Source organism: Mustela nivalis (assembly GCF_964662115.1).
Source record: "Mustela nivalis genome assembly, chromosome: 4".
Classification (NCBI taxonomy): Eukaryota; Metazoa; Chordata; class Mammalia; order Carnivora; family Mustelidae; genus Mustela; species Mustela nivalis.
The window spans coordinates 161,502,192-161,520,751 of NC_139023.1; the positions used below are offsets into that span (position 1 = coordinate 161,502,192).

The 18,560-nt window shown below is 39.5% G+C and overlaps 1 protein-coding gene across 5 annotated transcripts in view; it reads right to left on the reverse strand.

Moving 5' to 3' along the window:
- PIWIL2 (piwi like RNA-mediated gene silencing 2) overlaps positions 1 to 16,786 on the reverse strand; it is a 74,741-nt gene extending 57,955 nt beyond the window's left edge. The window contains exons 1-10 of one of the 5 annotated variants that reach the window (XM_082729281.1): positions 16,703 to 16,786; positions 14,856 to 15,051; positions 13,121 to 13,208; positions 12,830 to 12,968; positions 12,120 to 12,326; positions 11,408 to 11,518; positions 8,941 to 9,058; positions 7,728 to 7,852; positions 6,816 to 6,896; positions 6,401 to 6,514 (exon numbers count right to left, since the gene is read on the reverse strand). In XM_082729281.1, coding sequence (XP_082585407.1) covers positions 6,401 to 6,514; positions 6,816 to 6,896; positions 7,728 to 7,852; positions 8,941 to 9,058; positions 11,408 to 11,518; positions 12,120 to 12,326; positions 12,830 to 12,968; positions 13,121 to 13,208; positions 14,856 to 15,044 — 1,172 coding nt within the window. In that variant the 5' untranslated portion in view covers positions 15,045 to 15,051; positions 16,703 to 16,786. Of the gene's footprint in view, positions 1 to 6,400; positions 6,515 to 6,815; positions 6,897 to 7,727; positions 7,853 to 8,940; positions 9,059 to 11,407; positions 11,519 to 12,119; positions 12,327 to 12,829; positions 12,969 to 13,120; positions 13,209 to 14,855; positions 15,093 to 16,388; positions 16,476 to 16,632; positions 16,672 to 16,702 lie in introns of those variants that run through there. The other 4 variants (XM_082729279.1, XM_082729282.1, XM_082729280.1 and 1 more) reach the window with 4 other exon arrangements.
- Between the last annotated feature and the right edge of the window lie 1,774 nt (positions 16,787 to 18,560).

Sequence of the window (18,560 nt, forward strand, 5' to 3'; positions counted from 1 at the left end):
GTTGAGCAGCTGCCTTCGGCTAAGGTCATGATCCCAGCATCCTGGGATCGAGTCCCACATCGGGCTCCTTGCTCCGCAGGGAGCCTGTTTCTCCCTCTGACTCTTCCTTCCACTCTGTCTGCCTGTGCTCGCTCTCACTCACTCTCTCTCTGACAAATAAATAAATAAAATCTTTAAAAAAAAAAAAAAAAAGAAAGCACAATGAAGAAAAAAACTAAAAAGGGACTGAGGAACACAGCAGACAACAATATAGGTCTATGTCTTGTTACTACAATATTCAACATTGAAAAGTAGATAAAAATCCATGTTTCTTAACTGCAACTATTTCACTTTGACTTCTATACTGGGATTGAAATAAAAAATTAAAATAAAAAAAATCATGCTGAAAAGAAGGGAAACCAAACAACAAACAACAAAAAATGAGTATATACCATATGATGCTACATATACAGAATTCTAGAAGATGGACACTAATTTCTAGTGGCAGAAAGCAGAACAGGGTTTGCTGCCTGTGATGGACAGAGAAAAACAAAGGTAGAAGGAGGTCTGAAAGAGATATGAGTAAATTTTATGCAGGCAATGGATATGCTCATTATCTTCGTTGTGAGATTACATTGGTATATAAGTAAGCTAAAACTCATCAAATTGTATACTTTGAATGTATGAGGTTTATTTTCTCAATTGTGCCTTTCTAAATCTGAAAAAAGAAAAGAAATTAACAGAATAAAAGATCTCAATGAGACTGAAATACAGATTAGGATTGAGTGTCCACTAATTACTAGTGGCATTTCAAATTAGTGGGGGAAAAGGACCATTAAAAAAAAGGGTAAGAGGGGAGCCTGGGAGTTATTTAAGTGTCTGCCTTTGACTCAGATCATGATATCAGTGTCCTGGGATCAGGTCCTGCATCAGGCTCCCTGCTCACCTGGGAGTCTACTTCTCTCTCTCCTTCTGCCATTCACTCCCACTTGTGCTCTATGGCTCTGTCAAACAAATAAAATCTTTTTTAAAAAAAGTTTTATTGATTTATTTTAGAGAAAGAAAGAGAAAGCAGGAGGGATAACATAAGCAGGAGGAAAAGGAGAGGGAGAAGCAGGCCTGCCGATGAGCAGGGAGCCCAATGCAATGCAGGGCTTGATCCTAGGCCCTTGATAACATGACCTGAGCTGAAGGCAGACGCTTAACAACTGATCCACGCAGGTGCCCCCCAAAAAATGCTTGTTTAAAAAAGTGGATGAAAACTTGCTATCCATTTAAAAAATAAATTCTTCATCAACTTAACATTAACATGTAAGAAATTAAACAATAAAATCAGGTGAAAATGTGAACATTCATGTGTTCCTGGGAATTAAAAAATCACAAACTTTGTAAAAGTTCTATTGTTTTGCAGCCATGGTAACAAGGAGCCATAAAATCCAGGTTTGTTTTCTTAAGATTTTATTAAATTCATCTGAGAAAGAGAGAATAAGCAGGGGGTGGTCCAGAGAGAGAGGGAGAGGCAAACTCCCTCCTGAGCAGGGAGCCCAACATGGGGCTCAATCCCAGGAGCCTGGGACCACAACCTACGCCAAAGGCAGATGCTTATTCAACTAAGCCACCCAGGTGCCCCCATAAAATCCAGTTTTAGGGCACCTGGGTGGCTCAGTGGGTTAAAGCCTCTGCCTTCGGCTCAGGTCATGATCCCAAGGTCCTGGGATCGAGCCCCGCATCCGGCTCTCTGCTCAGCAGGGAACCTGCTTCCTCCTCTCTCTTTTTCTGCCTGCTTCTCTGCCTACTTGTGATCTCTGTCTGTCAAATAAATAAATAAAATCTTTTAAAAAAATGCAGTTTTAAACCTGCTTAATACATCTATATCAACTCACCTCAGCAACCTACTTTTCCAAGCTATCCAACCAGAGTCATCCCCTTGTTTCTGTATATTGGCCAATCCGGGAACAACTTAATCCAATAAGCATCACAAGGAGTACTACTCAATCAACAACAGACTACCTTAGCAACCATGCTTCTGCTGCTTGCCCCTCTGCAAGACTGCTGTCCTGAACTCCATACCTCTCCAGTACTCTCTGTAAGATCAGCAGTCTCTTCTCACTGCAATAAGCAATCAGCCTTCTCTTTATGTCAGACAGAACAAAGGTCTCATCATCCTTTGACATTTCTGGAGGTCTCACCATAGTAACTATGGAAGCTCTTCCTTGGCAAAACTCCTAGGTGTTTCATACCCACAGATGCACTCACTGGGTCCCTTGTGCTTAATCTGTCCTTCAGATCTGCTGCCACTGAGTCAATCCCAACAACTAGCTGAGCTCAGACTAGTTTCATTAGGCATTAGCTGCTTATCTAATGCGCTTTCAGGTTGGAAGTCATTGTTTGGACCCAGGTCTTTTTATGAGGTCTTCAGAATTTGTTTTGAAGAAATTTAATTTGAAAAGTATTTTTGCCATTAACTTGATTACTCTTTATCTGCTTACTTTGCTTTTGTTGTTATTTGCCTATATGCATAAAATCTTCTTTCACGTGTTTTTGCTTTGTTCTGCATTTCCTTATTTCTGTTAAATGTACAAGAGAGTGTTCTATAGGGAACAAATGGAGGCATAAGCCAGATAATTCTCTAAACCAAGCCAATCTATTCCAGAGACATCACAGTTGGAGGTCCATTCGATCAGAGACCAATTTGTAAAAAAGCAAGTGGTCAAACATTAGGAAGGCACTTCTTGTCTTGGCAATTTTGTGAAACAAGATCACTGTGTTTATTTAGTTCAAATTCCAGGGTCAATGATAGTTGGGTCACTGATCTCATGGTTCTTCCTATCTGTGTTTGGAACCTGAAATATGGTTCACAAACAACACATCCTTAGACAGCTTTAGTGCTTCTCCTTCTTGTTGTCACAGGTTTGCCTCTGCCAAGGTCTCAAACACCCTGGGAGAATTTCTGTTTCCAATATAAAGGTGTACCATAGTTCTAATTCTGGCACTTTCCTTAGCAAAGGTAAAAATAAAATCACAGTGTCCAAAGTGTACACAGTACATTCTCCAGTATCATATGCTGGATCATAAAACCTCAGTGAATATAAAGGACAAAAATAATACAAAGTGAGTTCTCCGATCACAACAGAAGAAAATTCAGGAAACTCACATACATGTGGAAAGTGAACACACTCCCTTAAATCATCAAGGGGTCAAATAAGAAATCACAAGGTAAATTAGAAAATACTCCGTTAGATATAAATGAAAACACAACATACCAGAACATACAGCTACAACATTACTTGAAGAAAAATTTATAGCTGTAAAAACCTATATTAGAAAGAAAAAATGTCCCAAATAAACTAACCTTCCACCCTAAGAAGTCTTTTTTTTTTTTTTTTTAAAGATTTTATTTATTTATTTGACAGAGATCACAAGCAGGCAGAGAGGCAGGCAGAGAGAGAGGAGGGAAGCAGGCTCCTTGCTGAGCAGACAGCCTGATGCGGGGCTCGATCCCAGGACCCTGAGATCATGACCCAAACTGAAGGCAGAGGCTTTAACCTACTGAGCCACCCAGGCTCCCCTAACCTTCCATCTTAAGACACTGGAAAGAGAAAAGCAAACTAAATCTTAAGTATGCAAAAGGAAGGAAATAATGAGTATTAAGAGTGGAAATTAATGAAATAGATAACAGAAAAATACAGTCAACAAAACTAAAACACTAGCTTTTTGAAAAGGTCAACAACACTAACAAACCTTTAGCTAGACCACCTATGAAAAAAGGAGACTCAGGTTTCTAAAATCTGGGATGAAGGAGGGGACGTTACAACTGGGCTCATAGAAATAAGAACTGTAAGGGAACACTGATGGCAGTATGCCAACAAACTAAATGAGCTGGACAAACTCTTAGAAAAAGACAAATTACCAAAACTGACCCAAAAATAAATAGAAAATCTAAATAAATATCTAACAATACAGACACTGAATTAGTAACTTAAAAATTGCACACAAAAAACCCCCAAAACCCAGATGGCTTCTCTGTCAAATTTCTACCAAGCATTAAAAGGAAAATGAATTCCAATCCTTCATAAACACTCTCAAAAAACAGAAGAGGAAGGAAACACTTTCCAACTCTTTCTATAAGACCAATATTACCCAGATATCAACACCAGACAAAGGTAACACAAGAAAAATACAGATACTGCTTAGGAATACGGAAAAAAATCCTCAACAAAATATAAGCAAACCAAAAAACCAGCAACATAAAGAAAAAAATTATACATCACGAACAAGTGGGATTTATCCCAGGAATGCAAGGTTGATTTAATATTGAAAAATCAATTTAAAAAGCAGGATGTTTGGGGTTTTTTTAAATGATCAAAACCCAATTCCCTTTCATGATAAGAACACTCAATAAACTAGGAATAAAATGGAATTTCCTCAATCTGATAAAGGGCATCTACAAAAAACTCACAGCTAATATACTTACTGATGAAAGACTAGATGGATATTTTCTTCCTAATATCAGGAAAATAGGACAAGGATGTCCACTTTTTTTTTTCCTGGTTGAATTGTCTTTATTAACAAAGGGAATATCCAAGAACACTACATTGAGGAGGGGCGGGGCCAGGGCTTTTTTCCCCCCTCACTTTCTCCACTCCTATTCAACATTGTACTAGAGGTTCTAGCAGGATAACTCAGCAAGAAAAAGAAATAAAAGAGATCCAGATTCGAAAAGAAGAAATAAAAATATCTTTATTTGCAGATGACATGATCTCCTATATAGAAATCCCAAAGAATCCATGATCAAACTGTTTTAAGGAGTACTTGGTTCTGTGTGGATCCTTAGAAAGATGCTATTGAAGGATCACAGAATTTAGGACAGGAAATCTTTTTTTTTTCCCTAAGATTTTTTATTTATTTATAAGACAGAGAGAGAGAGAGAGGGAGCACAAGCAAAAAGGGAGAAGCAGGCTTCCTACTGAGCATAATAAATTGTTTTAACTAATAAATGACTTCACAGCGACTTTAGGATACAAGATTGATATTAAAAAAAAAAGCCAGTTGTTTTTCTATACACTTGCAAGGAACAAACCAAAAATGAAATTTTAAAAAATCCATTTACAAATGCATCAAAGAGGGGCTCCTGGGTGGCTCAGTGGGTTAAGCCGCTGCCTTCGGCTGAGGTCATGATCTCAGGGTCCTGGGATCGAGTCCCGCATCGGGCTCTCTGCTCAGCAGAGAGCCTGCTTCCCTCTCTCTCTCTCTGCCTGCCTCTCCATCTACTTGTGATTTCTCTCTGTCAAATAAATACATAAAATCTTCGAAAAAAAACCCAAATGCATCAAAGAGAATAAAATACTTAGGAATAATTGCAAAACCTATACTCTGAAATCCACAAAACATTGTTGAATTAGTGTTAAGTACATATAAAATTATATACTTAGAAAATGAAGATAATTTTTTAAAAGATTTTATTTATTTATTTGGCAGAGAGAGATCACAAGTAGGCAGAGAGAAAGGCAGAGAGAGAGGAAGGGAAGTAGGTTTCCTGCTGAGCAGAGAGCCTGATGTGGGGCTCCATCCCAGGACCCTGGGATCATGACCCGAGCTGAAGGCACAGTCTCAACCCACTGAGTTACCCAGGCACCCCAAAGATAATTTTTATATGCAAAATAAGCCATTGTGCAGGTAACAAAACCAATCCTACACATACTACATAATTCACTTATCAACAGCTTTTGCGTAGTAATAAAATATGACAACTTTAATGAAAGTAAAACTTTAATAAAAATAAATTTCAGTAAATGGAAAAATATGCCTTACTTGTGAATAGGAAGATTCACTGAACATTCTCCCCAGTTGATGCCAAATAAAATGCCAGTTGACTTTTTTCTTACTTTCATTAAATTAGTCAAAGGATCACATGCAAAAATAAATGGGTGGCATTTACTATGAAAATTCTGAAAACAGATTCCTTGACAAATATTTAAAGCTAATAAAATTACAATAATTAAAACACTGTTTTAACAGTATCACACTGATTTTAATCATGGATCAAAATAGAATATTCAGAAATAAATCCAAGTATTTTTATTTTTATTTATTTATATTTAGATCCCATTTATTTATTTGACAGAAAGAGCGACAGAGCACAAACAGGGAGAGCAGCAGAGGAAGAGGGAGAGGCAGGCTCCCAGATGAGCAGGGCACCAGATGTGGGATTTAATCCCAGGACCCTGGAATCACAAGCGAGTGAGCGAGCTGAAGGCAGACTATCAACAACTCAGCCAACCAGGTGCCCCTACATTTAGTATTCTTAATCTGTTCTACAATTTAAAATCTAAACACAACAATGGCCAATCTGTATTCAGCTATTGCTGAACTTTCCAGAAAATTGTTAGCTTGTTAAAAGTAAATACCATCATTCACTCACATGACATCCAGTACTGAATCATTCCGAATGACCTTATGGGAGACATCAGCTAGGAGAAAAAGACCTCCATCTGTCCTTCGGATGCTAGCTGCATAGCCTGGCCAGATCTGCAACCTGAAGAGACAAGAGAGCTTTACCTCAGGGTTCTAAAAAAACCACAGATACTTCCAAGCTGCCATTTGAAATGGTTGAGCAAATACCTCCCCCCTCCCCAGTAATAGTGAGAAAGCACCACGAAACAAAGTAAGGCAATATCTTTGTGAACTTACTAAAAAACTAAACTTGGAACAGATTTAATTGATAGATTGTATTTACAATCATAAAATACTGTTGAGATTTCTGTACTACATATGATAATCACAATGAAAAAATTGTTTCCAGAACATTCAAAAGTGAGGAAAAGAACACTACTGACCTGTGTTGCTGTAGTACCATAGCACTTGTAGGGTCATAAAAGTTTCTCCCCACAAGCTTCATATCTAAAAGTTTCATTACCCTGAAATGAAGAGCAAAAATGGGTCTTCTAGAGAAGAATAAAAAAAATTCAAGCTCAACTACTCTGAATTGTATTTTCCATTTTTTTTTTCTGTATTTTCCTTTTGAAGCCTAAAGTGTCAGAATTGTTGGTGCCCTTTGCACAATACACCATTTAGGCTCAGAATACTGTTGCCAAAAGAAAAAGGAAAAGAAAAGAAAAGAAAAATTATGGAAGCTTGAGGTAAATACAACTGACAACAGCTTGTCCTACATACTGGGTGACCAAGTTGATTTCCCAGGTTCAATTTACATTATTTCTCACCATTAACTAAAAAGAATGCAAGAGTCAATTTCTGTTTGTAAAGAAGTCTGTTCTTGGCACTTCACCTTTCTAAGGAGAAATCGAGTTCTGTGTTTCACTTAAAAAGAGGTGGTGTAGGAGTAAGTTTTATGAAAATCTAGGTCTTATAAAAAGTAAAAACAATTATGAGCTGTGTGAATCTAAAAATCAAGAGACGTGGAAAAAAATTCTTCAAGCAAAAATTTTTGCTCGCTACCACATTAAGTAGCCCCATCAGTAACAACATGAAATTATGCAATATAAACATCTGCTTTTAAAGTTCACAAATGATTCCAAAGGAACCCAACCAGCCACCTGAATCATTTTACCCAAATCTTACTAATCATTTAACATAACTTTTCAATAAGTTAGCCTCGATACCATCCATTTATTTATTAAATGTTTCCAAACTCATCTTTATATGTGTGTGGTATAACACCATCCAAGCTTCTTGAAGAGCACTGTTACAAATATAAGACTGAGATTAAAGAAAATAAGCTGTTTCCTCACCGACGGAAAACAACATTGTAGAAGGGAATGCACAAGTCGGAACAGGGCTCCAGGATCTTTGTCAACTGAATCTTAATGTTGATATCTGCGCCATCAGTTTTCCTTTGACTTTTTAGCTCAAGAACCTAACAAATAAATATATGCAAGTAAAAAAAAAAAAAAAGAAGAAAAGAAAAAACTACCAAGCCCTAATCTAATTTAATCGTGTTCTAGAAAATACTAAAATGTCTGAAATATATTTTCTTTTTTTTTTTTTTAAAGATTTTATTTATTTATTGACAGAGAGAGATCACAAGTAGGCAGAGAGACAGGCAGAGAGAGAGAGGAGGAAGCAGGCTCCCCGCCAAGCAGAGAGCCCGATGCGAGACTCGATCCCAGGACCTTGAGATCATGACCTGAGCCGAAGGCAGCGGCTTAACCCATTGAGCCACCCAGGCGCCCTGAAATATATTTTCGACTTGCCCCTTATTTTGCCTGTGCACACTGGCCCAAATCATAGCATAACAACTAGGATTTAAAAAAAGATTTTGGTGGGGCACTTGGGTGGCTCAGCGGGTTGAGCCTCTGCCTTTGGCTCAGGTCATGATCTCAGGGTCCTGGGATCGAGTCCTACACATTGGGCTCTCTGCTCAGCAAGGGGGCCTGCTGCCCTCACTCCCCGCCCCAACCCTCTATCTGCTGCTCTGCCTATGTTGTTCTCTCTTTCTGTCAAATAAATAAATAAAATCTTTAAAAAAAGAGAGAGATTTTGGTAAGAGGACTGACTAGCAATAGATGCCTTCCCACCATTCTCTGTCACTGAGGTCAAAGGTTTCCAACCACTCCTCTTATGTGAGAAGAAACTTCTTGAAGAATTCAGATGAAAGTCTTTTTAGTCTGACATTTCTTTTTTTTTTTTTAAGATTTTATTTATTTATTTGACAGAGAGACCATAAGTAGGCAGAGAGGCAGGCAGAGAGAGGGGTTCCCCACTAAGCAGAAAGCCTGATGCAGGACTTGAGACCAGGACCCCAAGATCATGACCTGAACCTTTAACCCACTGAGCCACGCATGCATCCCTTGTCTGACATTTCTTTGTTACGGAAAAGCCTGTCTTTCCTCTAAGAATAGCTAAGTAAAATTCAAACATCAGGATGTCTATGATTTTCTACCACTCAAAGTGCCAGAACTCTCTTAGGTTTCAATCCAAAATCTATTTCCTCTTTGGTCTTACTTGTTGAAGTTTAATAGGCAGATAGAGAATGGACCCATCAAAAGCAGTAACATTTCCGGTGACAGCTTGATGGTCCTTCAACATGCCAAACCTCATGCTTTTGCACTCCACATTGGGGCTAGAAGACAATAGAGAGGATTTACTTCAATTTGCTTAATTGGCCAGCAATCTTTACTACTGCTCGGTTTCAGGTTTGGTAGAGAACCAGTCAATTGTAACTACTGCTCCATCTAGTGGTCATATTAAAATTCAACTATATCGACTATGAAAGGAATTTCAACCCAATACCTGCTCACAGGGAAAAAACCTGTATTTTCACCACCCAAAGACAACTGCCTTAACATGCCAGTGTACCTTCTTCCTGACTTTGGACAAGAGGTCAGAAAACTTTCTCAGTAAAGGGCATGATAGCAAATATTTTAGTCTTTACAGGCCATATAGTCTCTACTCAATTTGGCCCACATGCATGAAAGCATCATGGACAATATGAAAACCAATGGGCCTGATTATGTTCCAGTAAAGTTTTATTACGAAACGGGCAGCGGGCCAGATTTGCCCTGCAGGACAACCATACTCTGCCAATCCCTGCTCCAGAGGCTGCAGAAATAATACACTTTAAAAATAACTTTTTTTTCACTTGTGGCAATTTCTACTTTTTATTGATTCATTGTCAACAAATCTTACAGCTTTGAAAAGCTTCAGTAGCTACTTAGTACATTTGTACTATGTACAAATGTCCCATTTCAGATCAATAACGTAAATCCTTGTTGTACAACTATAAAGTTTAAACAAATCTAAGGCTAAAAAGGGTTAAGTATGTTCAAGTACATGATGAAAGATTAAAAAATCAATCAGTAATCCAATACAGCTGTCCCCAAAAGTAAACTTTCATATGCTAGTATCACATTTCAAAATGCTTCTCCAAAAATTAATCTACATGAATGGTGCTATGCCCTAAACACAGTATTTTAAATTGTCTCTCTGGACTTCCTTCACATAATACAAGGAAAGCCAAAGGATAACCAGTCCACTACAATACATCTTCTCAGTATCCTCTCAATGGTCTGGCATGCTCTTTATATCATGGCTTCAAAGGTCCAGACCTACGATCTTGAAATTTATAGAATCCATGTCTTCTCCACCATCCTGTCAATGGAGAGACCTGTGAGGACTCACATTCCTTTCTGCTTCATTAACATTTGTCAATCCATTTCCAGAAAAAGGTTCTTCCCTTTCATTAATGCTTATCTGTTTATGTTCCAGAGCAGGCCCATTTCCACTACCCTTCCCTCTCATGGGTTCAATTTCACCCTTTTATTTTTTTAGCTCCTTCTCTTCACCTACCACATGTGCTCAGCTTTAAAGCAATCTTGCTACTCTCTTGAATTATCAATCCATTTCTCATTTCTCTTATATACTTGTTATGTAAGTGGCCAATTCACTGGCTATTTCCCATTGCCTGTACGCTCCTTGGCTCCTTTGGTCTAGTTTTTTCTCCATAACTCTAACAAAGCTACTAGAAAATCAGCAAGGGTGTTCTTCAGTAAATTCAGTAACTTTTTTTTCTAAGGCCAAAATCAACTGCCTCCTCTTCATTCAAAGGAACTGTCTTTTGTCTTTATAATTTATCTTCAGGATATTTCCCTTAACTGTTCCTTTCTTTTCTCCTTCACTCCACTTACTTCTTACACCAATTAGCACCTGTGCTTCAAAAATCAGTCTTCCATCTTCCTATTTTCTCTCCACAGATACTCCAAAACACTCATTCATTTTCACAACTCCAGCTAATATTCTCTAGCTAATGACTCTCCTGAGATTTTAACATAGGACTTGAATTCACAACCATGAAATCAAGACCTGAGCTGAGATCAAGAACTGGATGCTTAACAACTGAACCACTCAAGTGCTCCCTTCCTGAGATTTGAAAAGAGAACACAAACTGACATGAATTCTTAATTTTTAAGAAGTATGAGAAACATTGAAGGTATTACTATAAGATTAATGTTATTCTGATTTTTTCACCCTCAAATTTCACCCTAGACAGTAACAACTGGAGAGCCAGTGTTATGGTATGAGACTTATGCAAGCAGGGTCCAGGTTTTGTGTGGTGTGGGTCTTGTACCAGTGGGGTGGGAGGAGTTTCCCTTAAAGAACAGGAATATAAAATTGCACATATAAAATGGGTTAAAATATTATGGAAGGGGTCTATGCAAGTAAAAGGCCCTGACCTTGAGCTTCACCAACTTCACAGCAAATCCACCTTACAGGTGTATAAAGTGGCACCTACTAAGTTAAAACCTGAAATGGTAATAGACCTAAACATGAATAACTTAATTTATCACAAGGATCTGAGTTTGTGGAGGGACATTCATCAGGATTCACAGAGAAAAGTACTCAGTTATCCCAGGGAAAATATTTCATTAATTTTCTCTAAAAAGTGAATACATAGAAAAAAAGGTGTGCATACCTGAAAGTCACATGATATTGATAAACTGCTTCATTATGACACTGTATTTTGATAAGGTTCAATCCCAAAGATTGTGGTGTTCCTTTTGAGCCTTGCTTCACAAAAAGCTCTCTGGAAAATAAAACCATGTATATATGTCAAAAACAAAAATGCAAACAACTCATGCCACAAATTTAAAAAGAGAAAAAAAACCACACTGACTCAAGTAATACCTTACACTTAGCTTACACAAGTCATACAATAACAAGCTTTGAAGGCTAGAGACTAAGTTCGTAGCAATCGCTAGAGAAGCAAGATCACCCTCTGCCTTGGTAATATCAATGGAATAACTGAGGCCAGCTAACTAAGAACACAAGAATTAGTTCCACTAAAAAAGATGAACTGTTGAAATATCTTTCCTAGATGATTTCCTAATCTTTGATGTGACAAAGAACTGGCTATGTCTGAATTGAGAAGGAAATGAAAAATCATTTGAAGCTACTCTCTGGTACATACTACCTAAAGTATCAACCCCGTTTCACTTCATCAGGAATTCTCCCACCTCTTTGTTATTCTCCCCACTGGCACAAACCCCCCAAAACAAAATAAACAACCTTGAAGTACCTACCACCCACAAAGGCTTTTAGACACAACAGAAAGAATGTTTACAATATTATGAGGAGGCCTCCTCCCACATCATTATCAAGCAGAGAAGGTGGTACTCCAGACTTACTTTTCCTTGTGTTCTACAGTTCCAAGTAAAGAGTGATCCAGAGGGTGTGGTGAGGATTGGGGCAGAGGTGGTGGTGATGACAGCAGGGTAGGATCCCGAGAAGTCAGGCCGAGAGCACCAGGAGCCTTGTATACTCCTCTGCCTATACCACCAGCTGTTCTTCCCAAAGGTAAGAAAGATGTATCCGAATTCCCTCTTCCAAGCATTCTGAAATGTTGAAAAGAGAAGCAAATCAAGACTCTCTGAACCATGCTACTATCTATACCCCATCTAAATGATTCCTCCAAGTTTACATTCTTTTCCTGAAGGAGTCAGCAAAAGGGACCCAAATCTTGGGATTCTCTCCAGATCCAAATATGCCTATTTAGCTCATTCACTAATTGCTATTAATACTGACTCTCAAAGTCAATTCCCATGGGCAGAATTGCGATGGAAGAGTGAATCAGTCAGGTTAAAGAACCACCAGAACCATGTTAACATAATAAGGCAAATGGAGTTATAAACTGCCCAGCAAAGGACTGCTTTTTACCCTTTTCCTGTGACTGACTGGATCAGTGGCTACTGATTATTCTTGGAAAATATCCATTCTTTAATATAAAACCATGCACTGTTTATAAGATAATATGACCCTTTTCAGAGTTTCTCTTTGGGCTTATAGAGAGATATTGCATCTGAATCTGACAATTACCCTTGAAAGCAACTTTACCCACCTATTCCAACCAACGCAGGCCTCTGCTATCTTGCTACCCCCAGTTGCCAACACAGAAGGATCCGGAAAAGTGGGATGGGTTTCTTCTTTGTCCTTGCGCACCATACTGGTAGACAAACCTCGACCTAAAATGCCTCTACCTGGATGGAAGGGCCAAAACCCAACTATCATTGTGAGATGAAGGTGTTATAAAGTGCAATTTTTTTTTTAAGATAAATTTTATGTCTTTGAGAACAAAGCAATCATACATACACACTACCACACTTCTTTTTCAAGTCAGTTTTCTACATACCTAAAGAAGGTATTTCCCGTTTCAGAGGGGTCTGGGACACTGTCTCAAGGCCCAGTCCTCGGAACATAGAGACCAAACCTACAGATTCCTATAAAAAGTTAATAGGCAGAGTTACTCAAAAATATATTTCAACAGTTATTCTAAGATATGGAATGTGTTTCATTTCTAAGGTGAAATAACAGTGTTATTTCAATGACTGCATGTGAAACACATTCTGTAACACACGTAGTGAAGTGTTTAAGAAGACATAATAAAGATGTTTCTAACAACAAGAAGACACCCAGAAACACTGATGGTGTTCTTAAAGTCTTGGTAAATAATAAAAATCATCTTTGAATGCTATACATGTTATAATAAAGGATAAAAGTACCTCATACAAATTACTTAAGTAGTTTTTTTATAGGTCGGAGGGGCACATAGAGACAGAGAATCTCAAGCAGATTCCATGCTCAGCATGGAGCCCAACACAGGGTTCGATCTCACAACCCTGAGATCACGACCTGAGCTGAAACCAAGAGTTGGAGCTTAAACAACTGAGCCACCCAGATGCCCCTTTAAGTAGTTTTAATAAATACTTTTAATAGTAATTATGTCATTGTAGGTTTTTAAGCATAAATACAAGTATAGTCCATGATTTGATGTACAGAGTAGTTTTTTCTAGTTTGTTTCCCATATATCCAAGGTAACAAAGAACATATGTACTAGCTAATAAATTTTCAGAAAAAAAACAGACCACTGGGGTGCCTGGGTGGCTCAGTGGGTGAAAACCTCTGCCTTCGGCTCAGGTCATGATCTCAGAGTTCTGGGATCAAGGCCCACATCGGGTTCTCTACTCAGCAGGAATCCTGCTTCCCCCTCTTTCTCTCTGCCTGCCTCTCTACCTACTTGTGATCTCTGTCTGTCAAATAAATAAATAAAATCTTAAAAAAAAAAAAACCAGACCATTTAAAAGCACCTAAGGTTTGGGTTTTTTAAAACAACCTGCAACAAAACGTGCTACTGTTTTCCTGTGGTGGTCTTGAAAGTTTACTGGTGTTATAACAACTAGAGCTGCCACCGATAGACTCAAGCAAGTCATCAAAGAAAAAAATACAACATGTCATCTTTTCTTCTGCCTGCAGAACATTACATTTGACACTGTCTACTTAAAACTGTCATAACTGCATTATCAGGTTCTCCCTATATTTGTTAACTCTTTATTCTTTGAGATTTCTTAATTATAGACAAATACTATTCTTAAAATTACTATAAATTAGAAAATTAAGAATGCACATACATGCAGTTGTACACACATTAGAAGGATAAGTTGAGGATCTTTTTCTTTAAGATTTGGGCAGAGCCCTCTGAGAGGAAATTCCTTAATAATTATTACCTCAGAAGCAGGAATAGCTGCTAATACCATAGAACCAAACTTAAGGGAAAAATCTAAACACTCAAAAGCAATATCTTCAAACTTGTCATTTATGTACATATATATATTTATATCTATAGAAGCTAGAGGATGGAGATTCATACCCAAGTCTATTTAGCATTCTTTATGAGGCACTTTTTCTAAACTCACAACTCTAGGATTTGGATATATGCCCAGAAAAAAACAAACAACCCAACCAACAAATGAACCAAAAAAAAAAAAAAAAAAAAATTTTCATATAGGGCTGCAACAGTTATTATAAACCTGTTATTCCCTCTGATGATAAGCTGTATGCTCCTACTGTGCATCCAGACAGGGTCTTACCCTTTGCGCTGGCCCACTCCGTGGGCTTGGTTCCCCTGGCTTTCCAAACACATGGCCTCTGCCTACAGGTCCTGCCCTGCCCAGAGCTGAGTCCAAAGGTTTAGGAGCTTGCAGCCAAGAGCCTGGCATCCGTACAGAGTGAGATGGGTGCACAGAAGTGCCCCTGAAGGGTGGTCGGACAGGATCCATTGAAAGGCTGCAGAGAATACCGATGTCAATCCTGTTCTGATCAATTACCTGCCGGCATTTTATAAAGATTAAAGATTTCCAACTGTTTTCCTCTTCCTTCAAGACAGACTCACAAAGCATTAAAAGGTTTCTTTAGGTCAGACCAGTAATACAACCAACCTCCTATATCATATTCACTTCAAAAGGTCTCTGTAGCCTGGAATATTCTAAACACTCTCCCTCAGCAAGCCCTTGAAAGCCAAGCTCTTGTCAAAGTTACATACGTTTTCTAACCAAACAGCCTCTCAGAGAACTCAGTCCTGTAAGTTTAACCACCTGTTGTGCAAGGAAACACTTTTTATGTATGAACATGATTTTGGTTTATGATCCAGTTCACATTAAATTATTCCCATCTTCCCCTTGGATCTCTGTAGTTCCATCTCTGAATCTTTATCAATTCCTCTCTATAAAACTCCTTTTTAAAATTATGTAAGAACTGAGGTCTCTAGGATGTAGATCCACTAAGCCTCTTCAAAACTATTTTGTAACCTATAGAATTCAGGAGTCCTTCTTTAAAGAGCTCCCTTCACCGCCCTGACCCACTCGTGAGCCCCAAAGAATCCTTAACTGACAAATAAACCTCTTCTTAGGTTTATTAGCTACAAAAAATCATGCCATCTTTGCAAAGACAACACCGACAGATTTCCCAAATCAATATTACAGGTGGAAGCAGTTCAGGATCTGGGGAAAAAAAAAAAAACCAAAACTTTTTTTTTAGTTTTTAACTAGACTATTCTCTTTTACACAAAAATGGCAGGATATGCCTCGCTTCCCTAAAGGACACCATAGTTCTCTCCTTTAATTGCTTAAACTCCTTTCGGTCAGCCTGGCCTCTTTGCTCACATCTTCCTAGCATCACCCAAAGAATCAGTTGCCCAACTGGTACACACTGAGGGGTGTTACAAGATCTCTGGAATCCTCTCTTCTCCACTCCTCCCTCACCTCTACATCACTTCTTTGGATTCTGGCCCGTCCTCCAAAAGGCCCTCCCTAAATGTGGACTTTTTCTCCTTTGATTAGTTAGCAGAGTCGGCTACCTAAAATGTTTAACAGGGAAAGGCCTGGCGCCAGGCCTGCCTTCCCCACCTCTCCAGATGCCAGCTCCAGGCTGGGGCACTATGATTGGGGGCCTAACCAGAAGGGAAGCCCCTAAAGGCAAATCCTACTCTCGACCCCCACCTCAGAGGAAAGTCCCAAAACCAATTGCTTTGCTGGGGGTCCCACCCATTCTTCCATCCAAATAGCTCTTCAGTTCACTCAGACCCAGCAGGAGTCCCTTCTCTCCTTGGGCCACAATCTTTATACCTTTTTCCTGGTCCTGCGTTTCTCCTACACACTGGGCCTCAAATAACGACTTCCCCCCTCTGGCCTGGTCCCACCTGGGGCCCAGTCTCTCGTGCCCGGGTGGGGGTGGGGTGGGGATGGGGGTGGCAATGGAGTGGCGTGGGGGTGGGGCGAAAGTGGGAGTGGGGGGTGGGGTGGAGAGAGGCGGGGTATGGGGATGGGGTGGAGGTAGGGTTTGGGGTGTTGGAGGGCGGAGGGTCCGTACTGGGCCGGAAGGACTCCTGCTCACTACCGCGGGATTGAGCAAAAGGCCACACAGCCTTCAGCGGGGCTACCTGGCCGTCCCTGGCCTTCTAAACCTCCGTTCGGTCCACACAGCAGGCTCGAGCTGTCGCCAGGGTCCCCTGGCCCTCAGGAGAACACAGGGCTTAACGCACCAACACGCCGAAAGGCCCACATGCTCCAGGCCAATTTCCGGTCCTCTCGCGGGGCTTCAGGGGCTCACCCCATTGGCCAAATGACGTGACACTCACAGGATTCATCCATCTCATTGGCTCCTCTGTGACAAGAACCTCTCCCTTTCTAGCAGCTTCGTTCTACAGAAGTTTCATCCCCAAAAGGGTGTTTGAGATGGGGATCTGAAAGTTAGGACTAAGCCTAAGCATTAAAAGTATTATGTTTCCAACATCTGAAGTCTGTTCTGTGGGCAACTCCCATAAATACATTTGCTCAGGGAGCTCAGGGTAGTTTAGCCGGCTAAGTGTCTGCCTTTGGCTCAGGTCCTGATACCAGGACCCCCCGGACGTGGAGTCCTGCATCGGGCTTCTTGCTCAGCAGGGAGTCTGCTTCTCCCTCTGCCTGCTGCTCCTGCTTGAGTGTGTGCTTGCTCACTCGCTCGCTCTCTCTCTTACAAATAAATAAACTCTTAAAAAAAAAAAATTGCCCATAATGAAGTCGACTGGCCCCATCTTCCCCAGGCAGAGGATATAAGACTATAGGCAAGGGTAAGCTTGAGTTTACCTTCAAATACCTAATTATCTCTGAGCCTCACTTTCTTTATAAAGTAGGAATAAAAGCATCCGTTCATAGGGTGTATGGAAATGTACATACATTAATAAGATGATGTACATAAATTACCACAATAAAAAGATTGCCTGTAATAAATGTCTGCTATTATTATTTATTGATGTCTGAATCTATAAACCAAGAAAAGCTTTCTCCAAACTATATAAAGATATTAGTGATTAATTTTGTAATTACAGAGTATTTTCACCCAAAGAAATAAGGACTTCTCACCCTTTTCCAAACATTTTGGCAAATAACTATACACCCCGCCAACCCCAGGTTTTAGGAGGTGGGTGGGGTCAAGGTTCAAGAAACCTCGGCTGATGCTATAGAGACAGGCAAATGCTCGGCATAGACTAGCACTAGAGGCTTTTCCAAACCTCAGATTCCTCATACCTTGTTTTAATCCTTACATTCAAGGACTCTCCTCTTGTCAGATCAGAATACAGTTTGAAAAGTACTGGTGCAGGTGGATTTACAAAGCAGGGATCTCACTAGCAAGATACCCGTTTACTCTTTGAAGGTATTTTTTGTTTAAAGTTAACATTTTAAGTTCTTCTACTCTACAACCTTCCCACCTTTAAATGTTACAATTTTATCTTCTATTAACACACATAGTAGGTAGAATTTTGTTGCCCAGGCAACTATTAGTAGCAAGTATGCTCAAAAACAGCAATACAAATTGTTTTGTAACCTTAGTAAAGTCCCAGCTCCCTGTCCTTTTAGGTACTTTGATCAAACTTTGCATGAAAGATTCATTCTGTGCCTAGAAAACAATATCTTAGGGGGAGGATTCAGAAGATCTTCACAATAGCAATTCTCAGAAAGTGTTCTGAAGCTGACAGTTTTGGAACATAAACCAGGAGCATCATTACAGAGAGTAAAGGTAATATGCAGTACAAAGGGAGTATCTAGGGTCCCCTAGTTTTCTATATCTTGTCGTGCAAGAGTAGGTGGCTCTGTACAGTGTTTCTAGCCAATTCATACATTATAAAGAAAAATCCATATGGTATCGGTGTTGAGTGGAGATAAAGATGGTCGCAGCTGTGTAATGTGTGGACATCTGCTTAGAATCTTTCAAAACCTAGTCAACTTCTCCTGGAGATTATATTCCCCATCAGGATACTT